Raw genomic sequence first — 25,506 nt, forward strand, 5'->3', positions numbered from 1 at the left:
TGTTGCCATGGGCTTTGCCTCTTGGTGTGGGGGGCTCCACCCCTCCTCACTGTACTTCTAACCCTAGACGTGTGCTTTTGCTCCGCAGGTCAAGATGAATGCCATGCTAGAGACCCCCGAGCTCCCGGCCGTGTTTGACGGGGTGAAGCTGGCTGCCGTGGCTGCCGTGTTGTATGTGATCGTCCGCTGTTTGAATCTGAAGAGCCCCACAGCCCCGCCTGACCTCTACTTCCAGGACTCGGGGCTCTCACGCTTTCTGCTCAAGTCCTGTCCTCTTCTGACCAAAGAGTGAGTAGACCCCACACCTGCTTATGCCCACCCGCCGATCTGCTGGGCTGGTGCAGTGTTCAAAGAAGAATCTTCTCCACGTTGTGTCCTTAAGGCATCCATGTAAAGTCGAGTCACTGGCGTTAAAATAGCCACAGTCTCAGTGCAAACCTGGTGCTTGACTCCTGGAGGGTAGGGGACAGGGTGAGCTCTTTGTTGCCTGGAAACATCCCTTCCTCCACACGGTGGTGTCAGCATCCATGGCATGGGCCTTGCAGAAAGCAGTCGTCATTTTTAGGTAGATACAGAAAACTTAGGCTGTGTTCTAGCCCTTTCTCAAGTGTATTGTTGCCAGTCCTAGGGCAGAGGAACCATCCTTACCTAATAGAATTAATTCGCAAAAAAAAGCACAGATGTACTGGTTGGGTACTCTCCATCTGCGTTACTGAAAAATGTACTGAACGTCGGCTCAGAGAATACTTGAAATGCGAGTGACCCGGGTTTCCCTGCGAAGCCTCAGGACTGTATTTTCAAGGTGGCGAGGGTGGGCACTGTTTCTGTGAGAGGAAACATAGTGGTGAAGTAACGGGAATCTACACTCCCTGTCACCGCTGTTTTCAAGAGGTGTGTGGTTAAATTTTTCCATGTTGATGTCCTTTGAATAAATCTGTCTTCCCTCAGGGCTCAGGCCAAGCCTGGGGCACGAAGCATTCCCTACTCTCCTGGGTCTGAATTCCTTCCTCCTTGCTCATTATTGCTGCTTCCCTGTTTGTGCCTCTTTATGCCATTCTGCGGGAGTGGCTTAGGATGGGAGCCGCTTCTAGAACTGTCTTACTAAGCAGTGTCCCTTCAGCCTGAGGACTAAACTCAGTGGAGAGTAGGAGGAGCTCTCCCCCTCTCCTGATATAACCTTTCACCCCCTCTAGGGGGTTGGTGACATCAGGTAAATGATTCTCTTCTAAGAGTGGACAAGTGGGCAGCAGACACATCTGAGAGTTTGGGTTCTTGCTTTATCCTGTGCCGTTGTCTAGTTGATTTTTACATGCTCTTAGCCAGGGGCAAAGAGCTGCCATCATTGCTTTGGGTGTTTGGGGTGTTCACATGGAGTTTGTTTACTTTTAACAGCGATGCCGGGACTCAAAAGTTATTATCAAGTGGAGAGTGATGTGTTAACTCTGTCACGTTGCCTAATACTTGTGGGGAGTGCCATGTACGGTGTAAATGTCATCATGTTGACTTTGGAACTGCCCGTGCTGGGGGATCTTCACGTCACCGCTGGGGTAGAGTAGCCCACAACCGGGCATTAGACCAGCGTTCTCATTCAGCAGTGTTTGCACTGAAAAAGCTCCTCACCTAACAGGGGTTCACAGAATCTGTATGCTTTCCACATCGGCCGGCATCTTTCTTCAGTACTTAATTTAGAGAATTCACTAGTCCTGATGGGCAAGTGACATTTGCACCTATTCTCATATTGAGTGGGACCCAGCTAGACCCAAGTTCCTTGGCTATCTCATTTTTAGAGAACAAAGCGAAAGTGTTGGGTCAATATGTAAGTTAATAATGTAGCTAAATGCAAAGTTCTACCCAGTATGGGTTCCTGAGTAACTAGGAGAAGCCATGGAAGGGCTGCTGTTGTCTGGGCTCCAGAAATAAATGTCACGGACGGTTTGATCCCATACTAATTGTTCAAAGTAAAAAAAAAAAAAAAAAGTTGATTATGGCAGGTTTTTACCTCTTTTCATGTCTTCCTTTAAAAAACAACCCAGAAGGGGTGCCTGGGTGGCACAGCGGTTAAGCGTCTGCCTTCGGCTCAGGGCGTGATCCCGGTGTTGTGGGATCGAGCCCCACATCAGGCTCCTCCACTGTGAGCCTGCTTCTTCCTCTCCCACTCCCCCTGCTTGTGTTCCCTCTCTCGCTGGCTGTCTCTCTGTCAAATAAATAAATAAAATCTTTAAAAAAAAAACCTCAGAAACATTAAATCTAACAGTTCTCTTTGCTCTTTTTCCTCCCTGGCACATTCTCACCCTGAGCCTAAGGTATGGCCCCACATGACTCTGTTGAGATGGCCCCACCCACTGTCCTGGTGTGGAAGTGTGTCCCTGGCCACAGATCTCCTGGAACCTCGTGGTGGTGTCCACCACTGCACCACCCCTGTCATTAACCAGTCACCAGCTCCCTCCTGGTAAAACCCAAATTAGGGGAGGATGGAGATCAGCCTCAGCTATGGTTTGAAAGTATGTGCAAAGGGACAAGTTGCCTAGAAACTATTTCCTTCCAAGACCCATCCCTTTGAGAATAGGACCAGCCTCCTTTGAGCATGTTGGAACATTACTTACACAGCTAAATTCTAAATGTCCAAGCGCTCTGACTTGAACATGACAAATGATCAAAGGACAAAAGGATTCACTTTTTCCCCTCCATCTTTTAACTAACCTCTTTTTTTTTTTTAATTTTTTTTTTTTAAGTAGCGTCCACACTGGAGCCCAGCATGGGGCTCAAACTCAGGACCCTGAGCTCAAGACCTGAGCTGAGATCAAGAGTTGGATGCTGAACCAACTGAGCCACCCAGACGCCCCAACTAACCTCTTTTTTTTTTTTAGGTTCTAATTTTAGGAATAACTATATCCTGCACTCATTTAGCCTATCAGCAGAATGTTTTCACGTTACCCTCTTTTCTTATCGTTCCTGCATTTGAAATTTGTTGCGTGTCTCTCGTAGACATTATTCATTTAAGCTTCTTAATGGCTTTGAGATTGGACTCATTTTTCCTCTCATTTTGAGGAAACTTCCCAGAAGCAGAGAGGGTAACGGAACCCAGCATTCGTCCCCCTCTTACCTGTGGGGAGGTGGACAGACACCTCTCAGGGTGCAGAGGAGAGAAGTGAGCAGAGAGCAGTAAGGGGCCAGCCCGGGATGAGAGTCTTTAGCAGGACTAGCCCCAAAGTGGCCTTCCAATTCCCACGTGACCCTCTTTCTATTTTAATCACTCTGTCGGAAGCCACTGTCCTTGATGTTCTTTCTCTGTGTCACATTTCTGTAACAGCCTCCCATATATTTGAAGCCGAGGGCAGGAAACATGTCTGTTATGGGTAAAAGTGCTTCTCCTGAGACTCTGAAGATTTTTTTTCCTAGAGGAAGCCTGTCTGCAGCCATCACAAACAATTGTCTGGGCTAGAAAGTTCAGTTAACTGATTTACCGCAAGCTAATGGTGTTACTCAATGACCCTGACTGAATGCTGCCTGTTATTATGACGTATGTGTGGAATCAGAGCATATCCCCCTGCTGTTCTGGTATAGAAAAAGCCGATGAAAGGTGAAGATTGAAAACATGTTATGAGAATAAAGATTTTTTCCCTCCCTTCCAGCATTAAAGTTAGTTTTTTACTCTGTTTTAAGATAATCTATCCAAAGATACATTAGAAATGCATCTTTTAATGTCTGGAGGAAAACTTTGCTTCCATGGGATGATGTGTCTCTTGTTCACTTAGCGACAGATCAATATTTACCTAGTGATTCACTTTTTTTGTTCTTAAGACATGTTTGCTTTCTGTGGAACAAGGAGACTAAAGCTTGGTTCAGAAATTATGAGAAAATCTAGATGATGCTACAAATCCCCACTTTTTTCTGAATTAAAAATTTAATGCATATTCATTTTCTAAAACTGAAAAATAAAGCACATGAAAATCATCTATAATTCTCCTACTCAGAGATATATCCCATTATTACTTAGGTGATCATCCCTTTGGGTCTTTTTCTTCTACAGATACTCCCTCTCACCCGCCCAAATCAGGGGTCTGTATAGTGTTGGGTGGCCTGCTCTATGCCGTGGACACTTGCCCACAGTGCTATGTATGTTCTAACATTTGGTTTTTAATAGCTGCTAAATTCTGTCAACCATTCAAATTTCCTAATGGCTTTTGGCAGCAGCGGTGTAGAGAAAAAGCCTTGAATTGAAATCTGGACTAGAATGGAAACCTAGGCCTTCTACTTCTAAACTAGCCATGGAAAACTGGACCAAGTGACAGCCCTCCGGGCCCTTGGTTTCCTCCTGTGTAAATTGAAACAGGCAGAGCTCCCGTGATGCCCATTAGCACGAGTAACCTGAGTCTAGTACCACTGTTATCACCGAGCATCAGATAAGTCTGCTTAGATGATGGGGTCGTGGCTACAGAGTAAGGACAAGAACCGGAAGAGAAGGTCCTTGAGTATCTTCCCTCTCCTGTTTCCATCCCCCGTGTTCTAGGACAAGCTGGCACTAGCCCTCTTCGACTTTTGGGGTTTTTTAAAGAACCTTTTTCCCCTGGTCTCTTTTGTACATACATGTTTATTATTTAACAACATTGATTGATACTATACAAACTGTTTGGCAACTTGAAAATTTCAATTAGAAACATATCGTGTAAAAAATTCCATTGATAACTTGTAATGCCATTTCATCGTATAAAGCATCATAACATATTTAACCACTTTCCTATTTTATCGGGCATTTGTTTTTCCATTTTTACATCTTTGTAATTATAACCATTGCTGTGGTGGAGGCCTGTATAGATGTGATTGCTTCCTAGAGTAAATTCTTGTTAATATATTTGCTATTTAAAAAGATGTGATCAGTTTAAGGAATTTTATATATATTGCCGAACTGTTTTCGAGAGGAATCTTTACAGGTTATAATCTCAGCAGCGTAGCTGGTTTCTCTTTTCTTCATATTTTAGCCTGTGTTTTCTCATCTGCAAAACAGGAATAATGATAGTAATACAATTCTTCCCCACTTCCTGGCGTGTTGGGAAAACAGATTGCCGTACTTTGTGAAAATGGCTTACATAAAGAATTAGAGGCTTGAAGTTCCAAGGTCCTGGTGGAGTTTTTTTCCAATAACCTGCCGTGTTCCTTCAGACTCTCTGGGAGTTGCCCCTCCATCATTGACTTCTTCTGTGCTAGACAACGAGCCAATCACTTTACATTCAGTACAAACAAGAGATAGAGTCTGAAAAGGCGATACTGTGACCCACTCAACAAGTCAGCTTCTGCAATCACATCTCTTATTAATCTACTTTATCCTTAAAGCTCTGCATGCCTTATTAGTTGGAAATCACATCTCCCCTCCCAGATTTTCCAGCCTGCTCTGTGTGAGGCCCAGAAAAACCCAAAGGGTTTTGTCATCTAAAGGAGGGGCATGGGCTGGTCCCTCTCTTTCTGTGCTCTAAATACAAAGGGTATTTTGAGCTATCATTTGCATATAGTACAATGCACAAACCTTAAGTATACAGTTGAGGACCTTTTGCATATGTATGTACCTGTGTAAGTACCACTCCCTCGGGCTTTTCCAGGAGTGTCCTGAGTCACCTCCCGGCCTCTACCCCACCCATGTGTCACAATACCACTTGAATTGACTTCCTCAAGCAGGCCGCACCCAACACACACTGCAGGGTGACGCCAGCCTACTTGTCCGCCTGGTCACCTGCTCCCACTGCCCATTGAGTGCCGGCCTCCTGAGCTCCTGCCCCGGGCTATTCCCAAATCCCCTCCTTTCTCTCTCCACAAAAGTGCCTCTTCTGTAAGAAAAACTTAGCGTCTATTCTGAGAAACTGTCCCTGATTTCTCCCCCTTCCTCTTAAGTCAGAATGAGCCCCTCTTCCTTCTTCCTGCCTGTGTGTTTCCCCAGCTTGTGGCTTCTGTGTCCATTTAGCACATCCTAAACCGCACTGCTCCCTCCCGCTCACAGGATTGTTGTTTCGGTCTTAAATGAAAGCAGGGCAACCCCAGATATGCACAAAGGCAGTTTGCAGCCTCCACCCTTCCCTTGGGCCTCGTTGAAGCTTCCATCACCAGGCCCTGGTGAGGAAGTGAAGATAGGAAGCAGGTGCCCCATCTCTGGAAGCCTGCTGTTGAAATTTATATATTCCCTGCGGGAAGCCAGGCTTCTGGTTTTTCACTCCTGAGCAAGCCTGTGTGTGCGGGTCATGGTCTAGCTAAAGATGAGGGCATTTAGGAGGGGCGTGGTGGGGTGCTTACCTAATAGACAAGCCGAGAAACAGATCGGTGAGGTGCTTTCACTGGGCACAGGAGACATCCAGGAGCCTCTGCAGGGTCTGGGCAAGGGAAGCAGTGGGATCAGAACCCCAGCCACATGCTTGTGGGCCCTTTCTGTCCTAGAGAATAAACCGTACTAGCTGTCATCTGCAACCAGCTGCCGCCTGTATTCAGAAGAGCTGGGTGTTACTGTTCTCCGTGGGGGTGAGAGGTACCTGAGACGTGGGGGTGAGGGCCCCACCCATTCCAAACCGATCATGCGTGGTGCCCCTCCCTGGGCATTTCCTCTTTGAGGCTGCTTCAGACACTCGGAAGAGAATGGCAGAAAAACACCGTGACCCTTCCAGAGACGGTTCATGGGGTTTGTGTTCTGTGCTTTCCCCAGTTTCTTCTCACTCACTGGAGTGCAAACTCCAAACAAGAATCCTGTTGAACTGTTGTGCTCCTCATAATTAGTCCCCATGTTTGATTCCCTGCCATGAGTCTTGGTTAACCAACATCCGAGGATCTACTCCTCCGATCCCATTGTTGGAGGTATTAAAGAAGGATGTGTGGGGGTTTTTTGTGTTGACTGTTCGTTTGTTTGTTTGTTTTAGAGAGGGTTGGAGAGGGGTAGAGGGAGAGAGAGAATCTTAAGCAGGCTCCACGCCCAGTGTGGAGTCCAGCACAGGGCTGAATCTCACAACCTTGAGATCATGACCTGAGCCAGAATCAAGAGTCAGAGGCTTAACCGACTGAGCCACCCAGGTGCCCCATGGAGGATCATTTTTTAAACTTTTTCATTGTAGAAACTTGCCAGAGGCACTTTTTTTTACTTGGTTTCTGCACAACTATGCTTCCTAATTATTCCGAGACAGCAGAGCAGATCTGCCTTTGATTTTTCTCTCAAACAGTATCAGTTCCATCCCTATTGCTTCATACATCTTCTACTTCCTAACAGTAAATATTCGTTTTTCTTTTATCTACCCCCAATAGAAGCCTAATCCTATATATAAAGACACTGTATTTGTCACAGATGTGCAAGACACATGATTTTTGTGTACCAGGGACGTTTAAATAATTAGAGGGGTGCCTGGGTGCCTCAGTCGGTTAAGAGTCTGACTCTTGATTTCAGTTCAGGTCATGATCTTAGGGTCATGAGATAGAGCCTCACGTGGCGTTCTGTGCTTAGCTGGGAGTCTGCTTGAGATTCTCTCTCTCACTCTCCCCCTCCCTCTGCTCATGCACATTCTCTCTCTCTCTCTCTCTCAAATAAATAAATAATTAAAAGTACGCTACAGAGAAAAGCACTAATTCAGATCACTCTGATAGTGCAATACGTGGAGGTATTAAAGACCCTCCACTCTTTGCATTTTCCTTCCTTATAAGGCTGTCTATCTGCAGCGGCAGTGCCAGGGGAGACGTTAGGGCGAGGGGCTTGGGTACAGCCACCTGATGTTTGCAGTCTTCGATAAAACACGTGTAAATGCAGCTTCGCACACTCCCTTCCAGTCAGATTGCTGCCCCTGAGGCCTCCCCCGGGTGGAAATTCTGCAGCCAGCACAGCATATTTATAGTGAGTTCAAGTTGAAAAGAATTTCATTATTTTGGGCTTAAATTCCTCTTAATTCCCTCTTGTTCACAGAGACATTCCAGATCGGATTTAGATCCTTTCCTCCTTGGCTGAACACTAAAGCTTTGTGCTTTTTATAGGATAAACTCCTAACTGCCAAGTGACTTAATTCCATTGACCTGACCTTACCCATTTTAAGAACTGTGCAAATATTTCCTTAGTTGCTTGTAGTGAACCATTAACTATTGATAAGTCGATCTGTGGCGCTCCCAACGCGCCCCTTCTGTAGGCAGCAGACCTTCAGAGCACATTTGCGGTCTACATTGTAAAAGAGCACCTGAAGACGAAAGACTCAAGATCATCTTTACCGAGACCTATTATTGATGGTCAGCATCAGTGAGGTCACGTTTTCGGGTGACTTCATCTTAAAATCGCTTGTGTTTCTAATGAAATGACCCAAATGCAAACTGTCAAGATGAGACTCACTAAGCCCGAGATACCGTCCTCTGTGCCTACGCTGACCAAACATCCCGGTATTCCCAGGACTGACGGTTTTCCCAGAACATGGGGCTTTCAATGCTAAAACCGGGGAAGTACCTAACAGAGATAAGTTGGTCCCCCTCCTTGTTACTCGCTGTCTTCTGCCATTGGAGAGTGAGGTTTTGGTAAATGCGTATGCATTTGGGAGCAGGTGGCTGGTTCACCAGTGGCCAGGTTTAATTGAACTCGTAGATGCTGCCCACCTGCACTGTCTCTGCCCTAGCAGGTCACCTATCAGGAGGCCAGGAGGAAAGTGCTGTCCTCCTTGAGGCCGCTTGTATTGAATTAAGATGATGAAGCTGCAGCTATGGAGAAATTCATTCATTTTCTCTAACCCGGGTAGAGACTGTAGCTGCTGCTGCTGCTGCTGCTTTTTCTTCTTCTTTTCTTTTTTTTTTTTTTTAAAGTAGTCTCCAAACCCAGCGTGGAGCCCAGTGTGGGGTTTGAACTCACAAGGCTGAGATCAAGACCTAAGCTGAGATCAAGAGTCAGATGCTTACCCGACTAAGTCACCCAGGTGCCCCGAGATTGTAGGTTTTTGTTAGAGACTGTGCCTTCATGCAGGAATTGCTGAAAGATCTAAAAGATTCAGAATCGAAACTATTCCAGACTCCCTGGATTTAATTCAGTTGGGAAGAGGCTCATCTTCCAGGTGTCTTGCCCTCCGTAAAGCAATCACGTCCAGTTTCCAAAAATTTATGACCAACGCATTGCCCTATTGTTAGCCTGGGTTTATTCTTCAGGGCTCTACTACGTCTTTTAAAAAGCAAAAGCGGGGGGCGCCTGGGTGGCACAGCGGTTAGGCGTCTGCCTTCCGCTCAGGGCGTGATCCCGGTGTTATGGGATCGAGCCCCACATCAGGCTCTTCCGCTATGAGCCTGCTTCTTCCTCTCCCACTCCCCCTGCTTGTGTTCCCTCTCTCGCTGGCTGTCTCTATCTCTGTCGAATAAATAAATAAAATCTTTAAAAAAATAAAATAAAATAAAATAAAAAATAAAAATAAAAAATAAAAAGCAAAAGCGGCATGTGCTACCACTGACGCCATCACACGGAGTTAGACCCGCACCTGCAGATGGGCAGATGGGCCTCTGCTCTGAGCAAACCTGTCCCATTGCTGAGTCACCCCCCCCTTCCAGTCTTTCCCAGACCTGATCCGGGGTCCATCTTTGTCCACCAATCATCCTTAACTTTACATAAACTATTTACTAAACCAAATTTACTTTATAGGACTTGCCAGGGATCAGACCCATTGTGGTCCTTCTCAATATGCAGTCCTTCTCACTTGGGCTGAAAATTGGCCCAATACCCAGGAGCAGGAAATGGACCTGATTTTATTTTCTAAAAGTGGCCACCTTTTACCAGCTTCTCACGTTCTATTGCCCCTGTAAATTCAGTGGTTCCCAATTTTGATCTCAAACTGTTCTTTCTCTGCCTGCTGCCCAGCTCGTCTCCCGTCATTAGGACAGACAGTACGCTTCATACTATAGAACAGTATCTACTTAAAAAAAAAAATTTTTTTTAAGTGGGCTCCGTATGGAGCCCATTGCGGGTTTGAGATCATGACCCCCAGATCAAGACCTGAGCCCAAATCAAGAGTCGGATGTTCAACCGACTGAGCCACCCAGGCGCCCCAGAACAGTATCTACTTTATTGGTAAAGTATAATGCAGACAGGAACGTGGACAGTGTTTTCTAGAGGGTGAGTGAGTGGGATCACTGCTTCCATGCAGCACTGTGGGGTTAAGAGCTGATTGCAGTTTGCACTTGGTCGGAAGCTCAAACACAGGAAGCCCGGTCCTCCTCAACAGTCTGGACAATAACTTCCCTGCAGATGGAGTCTGGCGGGGGCCGGGGGCGGGGGGGGCGCTGGGCCTTAGGATCACTGTCTACCAGGTGGCAGAATATTTACTCAAGGAAGGAATTTTCCGGGGTTTCTAAAGGAGATCTGCCCCTCCATGAAATCCTAGGAAACGAAGCTTTTACTGCTACAGAAAGCTATAATCCTTGACGGGTTGATGTTTCGTGTGATTGAATGCGATGCCCTCCCTGTTGCCACCCCAGATGACTGTCCTCCAGGGCCATGCGCTGCTCAGAGCTGTTTATCTGCCCAAGGTGGCTGCCTGCGGTGCAGTGTTGCCATGAACCACGGAAGTGAGTCAGCCCTTATGGCAGCTTTGGAACCACCCTAAGTCTCTGCCCATGCTGGTTTCTAATCATGGAGTGAGGGCTCTAGGTCAGCACCGGTGCGCAGCATCGAGCCAGACGGCTTCCCTCTGAGGTAGCCATTAAAAGAGGCCATCACCCAGAGCATTCGGGAAACCTTCTCACCTGAAGGTCAGGGGTTGATCCAGAACCAGCTGTGGCCTCCTGGGAGGGGAGAGATCCATGAGAAGCAGCAGGTCACGTATTCCTCCCCCTTTCCACGGACTACAAATGTCGTTGCCACAACCAGCCTGACATCTCTGTGACTTGTCGCACCAGATTCTCCTGCTGGCAAGACCCTGAACTGGTGTTTTGGGCCAGATCACAAAAGCTTGATCACTAATTCCTTTCTAATCTGAACTGAGAAACAGTATATATATATATTTTAATTTGAAATCTGCTGAGCCATAGCAGTTAGGACTTTTCCGTCTTGACATTTCAATAAAGGAAGAGTCCTCTCAGTGAACAAATAGACGTATATATTTTTGGGGTCAGTCAATCACTCTTTCATAACCTGCTGTTCTAGCCCGTTCACCGTGTGGAGATCACACCCATCCCTTCTCATACACGCATAATCCTTTTTCTCGTACGTCCACCTTCCGTGTCCATCAAAATCCTGTCCGTCCTTCAAGGCCACCTCACATGCTGGCTCTTCCAGAACTCTCTAGGCCTTCCCTGGGCTGCCCCTGTGGCTCCCACCTGACGACAGGAAGGTAAACCATCTCTTTCCATGTGTGTCTCTCTCTTCAGGCCAACTCTATTCTGAGAGGCTTAAGGAGAGCGACTCTCTTAAAATCTTCTGAACTCTTTATGGCCGCCACGTCGCACACATTCAGTGCACACTGATGTTTGTAGATAGTTTTGGAAGGAACCCATGTGATGAAGTGTCAGAACGAGCAATTCAGTTAAATGCTAAAGGAGTTTAGAGAAAGAGGGAGGGAGTACTGTGGAGGCTTCGTTGTTGAGGTTTTGAGTGACTGTGAGATGAGTTGGTTTGGATGAGTGGGGCAATATGAGAGAAGATGGAGAGGTCAGTGTGAGCAGGAACCAGCAGAATCGATCATTTAAACAAGCACTTCCGGTAGAAAACCAGCTTGGCTCTCCAGGCCAGCACTCCTCTCTTTCTTTGTCCTGTCAGCCTTCCAGCCAGCCTACTTGGGGAATGTTTTGGCACATTTCCCCCTTGTCACTGGTTTGCCCTGACCCCACAGCCACTCTGCTCCTCCCCCCACTGCCCCCAGATCCATGGATCTTCATTTGGCTGCACTCAGACCATCTCTCTTGTGATTCCTAAAGATCTTCTCAGTGCACTTTGTGTGGTCTTTGGACCTGCCACTCTCTCTGCCCTTTGCTCACTGGGCCCTTGATTTTGTTTTTTTATGTGCTCTGGCCCATCACCAGTTTGGTCTCCACAGCTGCTTCCTGGCCAGCTCCTTGCCAAGTCCCTGTGATGATGTGGTGTGACAAGAGCTGTCTGATTATAGCTGAGAGTCCCAGGTCTTTTGGGGAGAAAGAGGTCAGATCACATGGGGTCTCACATTTCCAGAAAGGAGGAGTTTGGATTTCATCCCATGAGCACTTGTGGCATTAGGAAAGAATGGGAATCCATAGGTGTGGTGGCTAATGGAACGTCCTTGGGTGTTGGCAAAGAGGGCTGAATCACAGATAATGTTAAGGTTACTGAGCAGCTGAGAGAATAGATTGGTGAACAGAAATAGAGAAGTCGCAGGGAAGCTGCTTTCTGAGGGAAAGTGGTTTAGTTGCAGGCACTCCGTGGGATGAGTAGGTGGGCAGGCGTGAATGTGGCAGCAGAGCTCAGGTGTGAGCTGAAGGCCAGACATGCAGGTTCCAGACCAGCTCCCAGCCCGGGAGAGGAAGGCAGAGGGCAGAGAGAGACTGCAGATTGGTGGCTGTGGCAGGTTAGGGTGAAAGGAAGAGCCTGCGAGGGAGCCAGAGACAGGCAGTAAGACAGGTTCGGAAGGGAACCAGGAGCCTTGAGCGTCACGGAAGCCAGAGAAGGAAGGCACTGAGCACAAAAAGTCAGGAAGGGCAAGGGCGGACCAGAGGCCTCTGAGCTGGGCCAGAATGATGAGGGGATTTTGAGGCTGACTGTTTCGAAGTAGGGCGAGGAAAGAAGTCAGCTCAGAGCCACCAAAGAAATGGGTGTGGGAACAAAAGCTAAGAAAGGAAGGAGAAAGACAGGAAACTGGCTGAGAAGAAAACCAGACTGGATGAAGTCTGCACCATGGTCGCAAGGGGGAGGGCAGAGGTGCTGGGGGAGGGGGAAGTTAGCCATTAGCCACCCAGAGCCCCGCTCTGCCCCCCACTGGCCAAGCCACCCCACCCCACTGAGTCTCTGCTTCTTCACTTGTAAAATGGGGGTCATAGTACTTCATAGGTTTGGTATGAGGATAAGGAGAGCTAGCGTGTGAAACGATTCATAGGGTGCTTAGCATGCGTAAGACTTCAGTAAGCATAGCTGTTATTATCAGAGCTATTTTTATTTATTTTTTAAAGATATATTTATTTAATTTAGAGAGAGAGTGTGTGTGTGTGTGAGCATGAACAGGGGGGAGGGGCAGAGGGAGAGAGCGAATCTCAAACAGACTCCCCCCCCCGCCCCGAGCAGGGAACCTGACATGGAGCTCAATCCTAGGACCCCAAGATCATGACCGGAGCCGATCAAGAGTCAGATGCTTAACCAACTGAGGCTTCCAGGTGCTCCTGGAGCTTTTTTTTTTTTTTTTTTTAAAGCTTTTATTTATTTATTAGAGAGAGAGACAGCCAGTGAGAGAGGGAACGCAAGCTGGGGGAGTGGGAGAGGAAGAAGCAGGCTCCCAGCGGAGCAGGGAGCCCAATGCGGGGCTTGATCCCAGGACCCTGGGATCATGCCCTGAGCTGAAGGCAGATGCTTAACAACTGAGCCCCCCAGGTGCCTCTGGAGCTATTTTTATACTAGTAGTATTAGCTAGAACATTGGTGGACCGCATAGATAAGTGGGTACAGGATATGCCTAGGTAATTTTCACAAGAGGAAATACTAGGGGCCTGGGGCAGAATGGTGACAAAAGTCACCACCTCCTAAGCTGACCCCCCTCAGTGTGCCCCTCCTCCCCATTCTATTGCTTCTGCCTCCATCCTTCGTTTGGACTGATGCCACAGCCGCATTTCTATTCTCTGCCCCTTCTAGTTCACCTCACAGGCCATTCAGCTGCCCTCTGATGCACGAATCTGATGGTGTCGTGGCCCTGCTTTAAGCTGCCCATAGGGTGAGGTCCAGCATCAGCCTGGCTCCTCCTCGCGCCTTGTGTTCTAAACACATCGGGTCCCCTTACGTTTCTTTCCTGGGTCTCACACTTGCCTATCCTTCTACCTGGGATCCTTCCACACCTTTGCACAGCCTCCTTATGTGCGAGAACACAGCTAGCCCCTCTTGGGGGAGGGCTCCCTGGATATCCTCCTCCACACCCGGAGCGAGTGCGTCTCCTCTCTGTTGTCTCAGAGCACCTGGTCTGCCGTCACAGAAGCATGTTCGTTTGCATAAAGATTTTCCATGAGTCTGTCTCCCTTGATAAGTCGTAAAATAAGTTACTGTTCACAACAACACAAATAACAAATACTGTCATTACTTGGGTGGCGCCTGTCCTTTAGCTGCCAAGGTCAGTGATTTCAGTGTGTTTCCTTTCATCTTCAGATTAAACAGTCTGCACAATGGGTATTGTTATTCCTTGTCCCACCTCCACACGGGTTTTTAATAAGTAAATGTGGCTCAGCAAGGTGATTGACCTGCCCAGAGTCGCAGAGTGTCGGAATTGAGACTGGATCCTGGTCTCCCGGACCCCATAGTCAGTTCTTTCCCCTGTACCTTGTGTCCTCACTGCCCAGTGTAGTATCTGGCACCTAGCAGTGCTCCGTGAATGTTTACTGAGTGAACACATGAATCACAGATGATAAAGGAGTTTAAAATGCTGATTCCATTATTACGAATTGAACCCAGAGAAATCATTTAAAGACAGAGAAAAGCTAAAAAGTCTTGATTAAAAGTAGTAGATTGAACACGTTTGTATTCACCACTTCCTGAATCCCCACTAAAGTGATACTGAAGGGTAAAAAGGGGCAAATTCTCAAAAGCATAGAGAACAGGAGAGGAGATAGGAGCAGATGGGTGGAGAGCAGACGAATGAGCAGAAACTAACTGAGAAAACCAGAGAAAGCAGAAACCCAGACCTGCAGAGTGAGAACCCTACAAGATTGGGGCTGAGTTGAAGGCTCACGAACGAGAGGCCCCAGTACCTCTGAGGATGTGCTGTGAAACACAGCTGAAAACGGGCAGAAGGGTGGGAAGGTGGGAAGCTCCCCCCCCATCTCCTCCCCTCTCACTCAGCCAGGTGATAGCTCTGCCTCCACGCTGGCAGGTTAAGAGTGAGACTGAGGGGGCGCCTGGGTGGCACAGCGGTTAAGCGTCTGCCTTCAGCTCAGGGCGTGATCCCGGCGTTCTGGGATCGAGTCCCACATCAGGCTCCTCTGCTGGGAGACTGCTTCTTCCTCTCCCACTCCCCCTGCTTGTGTTCCCTCTCTCGCTGGCTGTCTCTGTCAAATAAGTAAATAAAGTCTTTAAAAAAAAAAAAGAGAGACTGAGACAGCAGGCTGGAGATTCTGCACATGGAAGGCCCCAGCCCTGACCAGGTTCCCCAAGGAGAGGGGAGGCTTCCCCTCGGGGGAAACTGACGGGCCCAGGGAAAAGTCCCATAGATACTATTATTGGAGGGTCCTCTGCCAGGGAGGCTGGGACCCACAGGCGGGCACGTCTGCCCATGTAGTCAGCTGGCTGTGGGCATCTGCTTTTTGGCAGCTCATCCTGCAGAAGGAGCAGACAGCCAGGAGTCGCTGGACCTAGGAGGAAAGCCTTGAACGCGAAAGACAGATCGAAAGCAAGCAGAAGAAAGGACGTGGAGGAAACACAGTGAAATGAGCCCAAAGTAAAGAAAACCCATAATGAGCATACTTGGAAAGAAGAGAAGGCACACATCTGTGTGGCGGGAAGAGACTAAAATTGGAAACTTCCAAGAACAGGAAGAGCTTTTGGAGCGCAAATGAAGGTCGATAGAGGGATTCAAGGTTGAAAATTAGGGATCTCTTCCAGAAAGTAGAATAAATAGACAAAGGATGGAAAGTGGAAGAGAAACCAGAGGATCAGTCCTAAGACATCTAATATCCAAATAACAGTAGTTCCAGAGAAAGGCTAGAGAAAGCGCAAGGGAAGAAATTATCAGAGAAATATCCCCTCGCTGGCCCATGAGTGTAGAGCCTGAAACTCCGGATTGAAAGAGCTTCTGAAATCCTAGCCCAGAGAATGAGAAGGACCCAGCAGAGGCGCTTGACGACATTTTGGAACCCTGGCAACAAAGCAAGATTGCAAAGCTCACAGAGCGTACGGAGGAGAATGAGGCGTCAGAATGACCCCAGACGTCAACAGCAGACCACACGCTGGATGACAGTGGAGCAAGGCCTTCAAAATCCTGAGGTAAAAATGGATTCCAACTCAGAATTCTGTACCGGCCAAACTCACCCTGGTGTGAGGGTAAGATAAAGGCACTTTCAGACATGGAGAGTTGGTCTCAAAAAAAGGCTTCCTTTTTTTTTTTTTTAATTTTCCTCCAATTCATTTTTTCTCAAGGGGCTAGTGAAAGCCAGCCAGCCTTCACCAAAGGAAGGAAAGAAGCCAAGGAAGAGTGGCTATGGGGCCCAAGATGCAGGAAGGAGACGAGGGGCCTCTCAGGATGGAGGGAGGGCTCCCCAGATGGTGTCTCCAGGAGAAGGTGAAACCAGTGATTGCCTGATGCCTTTGTGCCGAAACGCAGTGTCGCTCAGAGTTCGGAAATAAGCTGGCGGTTGGTGCGCTCAGCTAATGAGGAAATGCCAAAAGCAAAAACTGGGGGGGAAATAAAGAGCTTTACAAAAAAAAAAAAAAGGATACATGACTTAGTTGTGACTTTTACATAATTATGTGAACACTGAAAATTAACGTAACCAGAAATATTGCTATAACAAGGTTGAAAAGAGCAGAGGAGGAGACGCTGTGTGTGTGTTCCGGGTGGTGGAAGAGAGCCGACAGCCTCCCCAGCGGTGATGCAGTAGGTGACACAGAAATTGGCGTGGAAGAGCCAGCAGGCCAAGCATGGCAATACGGAGACAAGTGTGGGGTGACAGGGACCCTAAAAGACTTGAAAATAGTTGTTGCTCAGAAGCAGGAACTGGGAGTAGAGAAAGGTGAGGAGGCATCTTGTTGGACTCTGGACACAAATGTTGGCAGAAATAAAAAAAAAATCTAGAAAGGGAGAAACGAAATATGGGAAGCTATTCCCCCGGCATTGTGTCTGGTAGTAGACACTGGGCACAGACGCACCCCACACTGGAGGCAGTGGCGGTGTGATGCTTGGGAGAGGATGGGGGCGGTCAGGTCAGACACACCTGGGTTCAAAGGCAGGGCCTGCTCCTAACTAGATCTTTGGACCCTCGGTCTCCTAGTCCGTAAATGAAGGGGGTTTCCCAGCAGTAACACTTGCTGTAAGGGGTAAGTCAGATTATGAAATGCACGCATAGAAAGTGCTGCAGAGATGTTTGCTCCCTAAACTAGCTGATAAGCAGGGTAGAATTGTGTGTGGTCATCTAGAACTTAGTATGATGACCACGTGTATGAGAAAACAGGGACTGAGTGGGAGGGAGCACAAGACAAAATTATATATCTGTATATTATTATTATAACTATGTTAAATACTCTGTATTCAAATAGGCACAGGTAAAAAGGAAACAAAAATGAAACTAGTTTCCTAAGGGTTGTGAGGATTTGGATGAATTTTAAACTTTTTCTTCTAGCTGTTTCAAATCGATGCGAAATAAAATCAAGAAGCTTCTGAACATACATTTTGGCCTTCATAGTTTTGACAGTCGTGTGCAGTTCGTTGCTAGTTAGAAGTATCAGCAGGGACACCAGCCGTTCGCTGCCTTTCGCGTTTGTCCTTCACGTGCAAAGAGAGAGAGACTTTGCTTTAGCAGAACTTTCTAGAACATGCTTATCTCTGTGGTCTTGCGGCGCTGTGTCTTGTCGTGTGTACAAGACTGAAGGGTTAGTGCCTGAGCTTCTGTGAGTCTTCACAGGGGTGGAGTTGTTGACTGAGGAAATATTTTTCTGCATTCTCATGCTGTGGGAAAGGGCGGCCATTTCAACAGAGCTCAGCCACAGCTGCCACCAACAGTTGCTCCTTTCAGCTCTTTGGAACTGTGTTCCTCTCATCAGAAGCTCCAGAGCACCTGCATCATTTCCTTCTTTGTAGGTTGAGCCCAGGGCTCACCTTGCTCAAGAAGCAGTAGCTGTTTCCCAGAAGCTGTCCCAAGCAGCAGGGGGTGTGACCTTGTTCTCTCCAGCCGCGTGGTCCTCGCCATCAGCGGGCTCTCACGCTTATCAGAGTCAATTTATAACCAGCCCGTGTAAGCCTCCAGCCGGTGTTCCCAGTTTCTTGATCATTCCACGCCAAAACAGCACTTACACACACATACACACTCACATGTTGCTTTTCCTTTTATTGCACAGAGTAGTGTACTGTGAACACACTCTTGTGCCCCTTGCTGTTCTTCATGAAGCATCACCGAGGGGCCCTTGCACACGACTGTACAAAGCGCTTCCGCCACGGACGTCCTGGCTGCTCGGTATTCCACAGTGGGGAGCCCTTAGTTTCATCCGTCTGCTGACAGAGGTCTCACTTGCCCCGAGCCTTTTCCTTTCACAATGCTGTAACGTCATTTTGCATTTACGTTATGATGCGCACGTGTCCGTGTAGAGTAGACTAGAAGCATCTCTTTCCTGCCACCCCTTGCCAACAGAAGGGGTTCTCCTACTGTTTTATATTTGCCAATCTGGTAGATAAAAAATATTTTCCTGCTGTGATTTTTACATGCATGTCCTCTTAGGAAAGACACCGTGCATCTTTTTTACATTAAAGAACTATTTTTATTTCCATTTCTACTAACTGCCTATTGGGAGCCCCTGCCCATTTTCTTGATGGTCATTGGTCTTTTTCCCAATCACCTGGGAGAGTTCTTTATGTGCTGGGGAAATTAGCCTTTTGTGGTTTGAATTGCAAATATTTGTTCTCTGTCCTCTGCCTTTTGATTTTGCCCATGGTGGTATTTGCCATGCAGATTTAGAAAAAAAAAAAAAAAGAATGTTTGCATAGTCAAATCTTTTGATTATTTCTTTTGGCTTCAGAGATTTGTTTTTCTCAGAAATTCCTTCATTGTACTATTGTTTTCGGGTTTTTTTTTTTTTTTTAATCCCACACTTTTTTCTAGCACACGTATGTACTAGTCTCTGTTTTGAAGTGCTCTGTCTCTCTGGAATGTATCCTGGCGTGAAGTGTGGCTCCAACTTAACTTTTTCATCAGAGGCTGCCCTTTACCCAACACCCTTCATTGAACAAGCCACCTTTACCCCAATTACTGAAATGCCATCTTTTTCTCCTACTAAATTCCTTGGATGTATTTAGGCTCGTTTCCAGTCTGTTCCATTCTGTCGATAATCCTGAATATATACCATTCGCAGATTTGTAGTTTTTAACTATGTTTTACTGTAGGCAGTTCGGGTGCTGCTAATCCCCCTTGCTACTCTGCTTTTTCAGGATTTCCTTGGCAGTTATAGCCCGTTCAGTTTTCCATATGAACTTTTAAGAATGCTTGTTTGATTCCAAATATGATTTTTTTTTTACTGTGTATCTGTTAAACTTATAGATAATTTAGGGAGAATTAACATGTTTGTAGTGGTGGGTTTTCCAGTGCAAGCTGATTTGTTCCAATCTCTCCAGAGCCTGAAGGAGCCTTGTACAATTTCCTTCTTACCTTCTCGTGATCGCAAACTCGGAACGGGAACGGAGTCAGGTTTTGAATGTGGGTTTTTAGTAATGATATCAATAATTACTGACAAAAGAAGCATATTTTTTTTGTTAAGGCTTTTCAGGACCCCTCTTTTTTCCAACTTCACGGCTTGCCGTTTTGTGAATTATTTTCTGCACGTGGAAGAAAAGCAGGACACGTGCTTGATGTTGCATGCCAACATTTTAACTCTTCGAAGTCATCTCTTGATTTAAGGGTTGCTAGAGGACATTCCAGGTGGATCTTCCGGTGAAACTCTGAAGTTTCACATCTAGAGAGTCTGCGTTTCCCCCGCTGGGAATAGTAACAAACTATATTTTGGCTTCCATCTTCCCTCCTGCCCAGGCCGGGCATGGATTTTGAGGTGGCCTTGGGCTGAGAAGTGGACAAAACGCAGTCATGGGTTGGGCAAAAAGCAGGCAGTTGACATCTGTGTGGGTGATGGGAGGGGGTCCCTGCGGGGAAGACGGGGACAAAACAGAGGTGTTCAGCGGGCTGTGCGTCCGCACACGTCCTGTTCTGCCAGCACAAGCAGGTTTTCCAAATCCATAATTTAGCAACAGGAGGCATGAGATCTGGAAGGAGCGGGTTCTGGGCAAAGTGTCGGTGAGCCCAGCGAGTTTACACTACGGTCTCCTACTGGCCCTTCACGGGACTAGCTCTTTCATGGATGGCATTTGTCAGGTGGAACCCTGGAGGCGCCTCTTAATAAGCTACCAGCCTACTGAAAGCAGTGTCAAGACCAGGCCGGGGAAGAGGATCGCGCCTCCATCTCGAGGGGTGTGGCCGGTCCAAAAAGCTGTTCATGGAGCAAAAAGATAATAGGATCTGATGCATTTAACATGTGAATACAATTCTGAGGATTTCTAACTGGTTTTCTTTGAACTTTTTAAAACTGAGTTTATTTTTCCTTGAAGCAAAAGAGTGTGGTTTCTTTTTAAGCGGTTTTATTGTAACTCCTGTGCCTGTTCTCTCTAACATTCTTTTTTTTTTTTTAAGATTTATTTATTTGACAGAGAGAGAGACAGTGAGAGAGGGAACACAAGCAGGGGGAGTGGGAGAGGGAGAAGCAGGCTTTCCGCCGAGCAGGGAGCCCGATGCGGGGCTCAATCCCAGGACGCTGGGATCATGACCTGAGCCAAAGGCAGATGCTTAACGACTGAGCCACCCAGTCGCCCTAACATTCATGTTTTATAGCTCCCACAGAATACAGGATGGGTCATAGACGTGCCCCCGCAGCCTGGTGGCCTCTGTCCCACGTTCAGAAACCAGTTCCAGGAAGAGAAGCTGATTTCTCTCGTTTCCTTAGGCCACTTTTGGTCATTTGAGGCAGAAACAAAACATCTCTGCATTGGAATTTTCCTGCGCATCATCCTGCAATTCAGGAATAGAACATCTAGCAACGACAGTGAAAATGTAACGTGTGACAGCTGTGAAGAAGTATTTGCCTCCAGTGGGGGAAAATGCTGTGTGCAAAGCAGATTTCTGATGAGCCTATTAATGGGTGTTTGGGAAGCTGACTATGCCACTTGCCACTTTGAAATGAAAGGCCCGAAGCAAATGATGAAGCCCTTTCGTGGCCTCCCCAGCAGGACTGGGGTGGTGTGGCGCGCGGTCGGCTCCACGTCTGGAGAAGGCCGAGGCACACCGGGGTGGGCTCACACAGACCTGCTAGCTTCGTCAGCCAGGCGGGATGAGGGCAGAGAGGCCACCAAGGGACCAGAGGGGTCTGTGCTGGGAGCAGCAGGAGGTCCTGGGCTCAAGGCCTGTGGAGGGGAAGCTCTGGCAGGTTAGGACCCAGGATAAGTATCTATAAAATGTCCCCCTGACCTCAAAAGGGTTCTACACCTTCCCTGCTTCCTTATCTCCCCTGTGCACACACAAGCACGCACACACACACACACACACACACACACACACACACACACAAGGCCGGAGCTCAGTTTTCTGACTTTCAGAGCTGCCACAAAGCTTTCCTTCATCTGTGCACGCCCTCCACCCCCCCATTGATGCTCGTCCTAATTAATTTATTCTCCCTCGTTAATGTCGGATAAAAATGCTTCCCCAAGTCAGACACCCCTCGCCTTTCCACAGCACCCCCATCCTCTCTCCTGGGTCTCATTACCTTTGGGGAGATACTCAGTATGATTTTATTAACATTCTGGCCTCGTCTTAGAAATAATCAAATGTGAATATTCAAATTAGTTACCCTCCAGATGGATCTCCCGCACGAAAAAGCTTCACTAACATTAGGGAATCAGTTACAATTGTGAAAAACATGTAAAAGCAAAGAAATGGTCTTTTGTTTAGTGTATGTGAAGAAAACCTAAGAGAAGTTCCAACAAATTCAATTCTCAGTCGGGAGAAACACGATTTAATATAACATTCAGACAAATGATCAGACAGAGAAAACCAGGCGCAAAGATGTTTATTACTTGAGCCTCTGGTTGAGGGAGTTGATGTGTCTTGACTGGGCCGCAGTGAGAAAGACTCTGAGCTGAAGCTAGACACCTGTCCTCTAATCCGGACCTTGTGACACAAGGCAAGTCAAGGCCGTGTTTTCCTCATCTGTACAATGGGGGTGATGTCCTCACTCAGAGCTGTTGTGCGGACTCCGTGAGAGGCAGGACTAGTTCAGTCCTTGACACACACAGATGGGATGCTCAGAAACGTCCCTGCTCTCTGAGGACCTTAGACGCCCTGTCTCAAGTCAGACTGCTATAACAGAATGCCGTAAAATTGGTGACTTAAACAACACATTCATTTTTCACTGTTGTCGGAGGCTGGAAGGTCCAAGAGAAGGTGCCAACAGATTCAGTTCCTGGTGAGGGCCCTCTTCCTGGCTTGCAGATGGCTGCCTTCTTGCCGTGGCCTCACATGGCAGAGAGGGAGAGCTCTGGTCTCTCCCTCTCTTCTTATAGGGACACCAGTCTCCTCTTGGGGCTCCAGTCTCACGACGTCATCTATACCTGCTTACCTCCCCCAAGGCCCCACCTCCACATACCATCACATCGCAGGGCAAGGCGTCAAATGTTGAAGGTTGAGGGGCACAGACATTCAGTCCTCAACTCTCCCCGTCATGCACTGAGTTAAACTGGTACTTCTCAGCTATGTGACTGAACCTCCCCATCAGATCACCCCTTTCTGCCTTTCTGACCCCAGTGCCCACTCCTCTCCCTGACAGTGGTTGTCTGTGTGTTTCTCACATGCTTCTGCCCCCAGATGTGAACCCAGCAAGGACAGGCACTGTGTCTTGTTCATCTCTGAATTTGACTGACTCAATATCTAAGAGCCAGAACAACATATAGGCCAAGGCAGGCCGGCCCAATAACAGGTCTTTGGTTTGGTCCCCGATGCCAGCCTAGAGGCCTTTCTGGTCCATGTTGTCACTCTCAAAACAAATTTCTTGGTCAGAGTAAAGGTCGTCTTTCTGCTCGGTGGACAGATACTTTTCTTGAAATGGAAAATTTGTTTTTCTTTATCTGTGTGTGTGCTCCGAGCAGCGTGGAGGGCCTCTTGAGATGGGCATATTCTCTGGCAGCTGAGGAAGGGTCCTGAGATCATTTCTCTCCAGTGCCAGCGCCTTCCTTGCTCCGCGGCTGCGCCAAAGACACTATCAGCCGCCTGAAAGTGAGGCTCCCAGGACAGTGTAACTCCTCTGCTTTTTGCCCAGTCACTGAAGTGTCCCTTTGGTCCGGGCTTGCAGAAGGAGAAGGAAGCATGAAGGGTCAACTATAAAATGGCGGACTCCTTTCTGTAGAGTGGGCAGCCTGCATAGGAAACAAAGTCAAGGCCTGTGGACGTGTGAGGCTTCCAGTCAGAAATGCTGACATTTTAAAGTCACAAACACTTGAGAAGAGGGCTCCTCATTTTGTGGGGTGACCTTTTAAACCTCGACAGTAAGTTCTAGAGGAACAGCCAAGGTGTCTGTGGATGCCCCATGGAATCCTGCAGATAGATTGCTCTGTGTGGAGAGTTCCTTCTTCTGCCCCAAGCCTTTGAATTTAGGCAGGGTGTAAATTAAAGAGGAATTCCTTACTACTTTTTTTTTTAACATTACAATATTACAGTATTGTAACATTACATTACAACATTCCAATATTACCCTGGTATTTTTTCTAGTATATAGTGCAGTTGCATCACATGGACATTTCACATATGCAGATTCAACTCTGTACACCAAGAGAGAGCGAGAGAGGAACGTGTGTGTGCACGCACGCACACACGCACACTCTCATACTCTACTTCGTTCGTGCTGGCCCCTCAGCAGGCCTCCCGCCTCAGGGAAGCACGAGTCCCCGCTGGCCTGTGCGCCTCTCTGCAAAAGGGAACATCTTGCTGTGTCCTTGCATTGAAACACGTGGTTTTTTGTTCCATAGCACGGCCCTGACCTCAAGCCCCAGGTGCCGTCTGTGCTTAGTCCGGCCCAGCCACCTGCCCAGCCCTGGAGGAGAGCCGCCTGAGCCCCACTTACTGAGATAGTGTGTTCCTTCCTCAGGGATGTTCAGGGTGATTTGACTGTAGTTGATAGTTTCGCCTTTTAACTTGAGGACCAAGCTGTCGGTCCTCACCGCACTGCAGTGGAGGAAGGGGTCACTCCCGAACGGTCTCCTTCACCATGACCGTTGTTGTCTTGTACTTGCTGGAGCCCTAGAACTTTGTCCGAGTGTTTGTCCTTTCTCCTGTTTATTGTCGGCTTCTGGCTCGGAAACCCTTGTTCATTGTTTCTCAATAAGCCGATCTATATCCGGAATAAATACCAGGGGGGCACCTGGGTGGCTCAGCCGTTAAGCGTCTGCCTTCGGCTCAGGTCATGATCTCAAGGTCCTGGGATCAAGCCCCGCATCGGGCTCCCTGCTTGGCGGGAAGCCTGCTTTTCCCTCTCCCAATCCCCTTGCTTATGTTCCCTCTCTTGCTGTCTCTCTGTCAAATACATTTAAAAAAAAAAAAAAAGAAAGAAATACCAGGCCTTGGGGCACCTGGGTGGCTCAGTCAGTTGAGCATCCGACTCTAGGTTTCGGCTCAAGTCATGATCCCGGGGTCCTGGGATCGAGCCCCACATCGGGCTCCGTGCTCAGCGCAGAGTCTGCTTGTCTCTCTCCTTCCCCGTCTGCTCTTCCCCTTGCTCACACACTCTCTCTCAAATAAATAAATAAAATCTAAAAAAAACAAAAAACAAAAAAGAAACGAGGGCTTGCCATATTGTTGAAAAGTCCCTGCTTGGCAGTGACCTTAAAAATGGACAACAGAATATGCATATGTTATTAGATATATTTTTAAAGCTGAAGGCTGGCTGTTGACTAAGATAGGTGAAGTCCCATGTGCTTTGGTTCTAGATAACTCCAGTATTTTTAAAGGATGACTAATGGAGTCATAGGAGCCTCTATAATGACAACATCTACTTGTCCTCATCGTGCCTATTTTATCATCCAAGTAATCACTGTGGACACAGTGGGCAAGAACCCAGGTGAAGTCTTAATTCTGCCCTTGGTTTAGCATAGTGACCGGGGCCAAGCCATTAACTCTCTGGCTTCGGGTCCCCATGAAAAATGAGGCTAACAACACCTGCCATTTCACAAACTTTAATCAAAGGCAAATGAGATCACAGACAAAAAAAAAAAAAACTTTGAAAAATTGTGAAGTGTTACAGAGAAATAATATAGCAGTTTAATTTATCACGCTCCATGCTCATAGAAGGAGGTCAATATATTCATGGTGATAAAGCCACAATTACTACCTCAAACACCCCTGACTTCCTCTGTTCAGGGGCCTGGGGGAACATCCTTAATGAGGGAGAGGTCCACGTTTCACTCCAGGTGATGTTTCTATGCTGTAGTAAGATTCCAACAGCCTTGGCCTTCGCCTCTATCTCATTCTTACAGATCATTAGAGCATGGTAACTCTTCCCTTGCATTTCCTTTGTCTCCATGAAACCATGAGCTCTCTTGTTTCCTTCTTATAGAGTAAAAGCAAGACCATTCAGGTGGCCTCC

At 47.4% G+C, this 25,506-nt stretch overlaps 1 protein-coding gene across 4 annotated transcripts in view; it reads left to right on the forward strand.

Annotated features, from left to right (window-relative positions):
• The window catches only part of ABHD2 (abhydrolase domain containing 2, acylglycerol lipase), a 104,288-nt gene that overhangs the window by 26,788 nt on the left and 51,994 nt on the right, over positions 1-25,506 (forward strand). For all 4 annotated transcript variants that reach the window (XM_026510449.4, XM_026510450.4, XM_048220752.2 and 1 more), the window contains exon 3: positions 89-288. In XM_026510449.4, the coding sequence (XP_026366234.1) occupies positions 95-288 (194 nt within the window). In that variant the 5' untranslated portion in view covers positions 89-94. The remainder of the gene's footprint in view (positions 1-88; positions 289-25,506) is intronic.

Source organism: Ursus arctos, unplaced genomic scaffold (genome assembly GCF_023065955.2).
Source record: "Ursus arctos isolate Adak ecotype North America unplaced genomic scaffold, UrsArc2.0 scaffold_28, whole genome shotgun sequence".
Lineage (NCBI taxonomy): Eukaryota > Metazoa > Chordata > Mammalia > Carnivora > Ursidae > Ursus > Ursus arctos.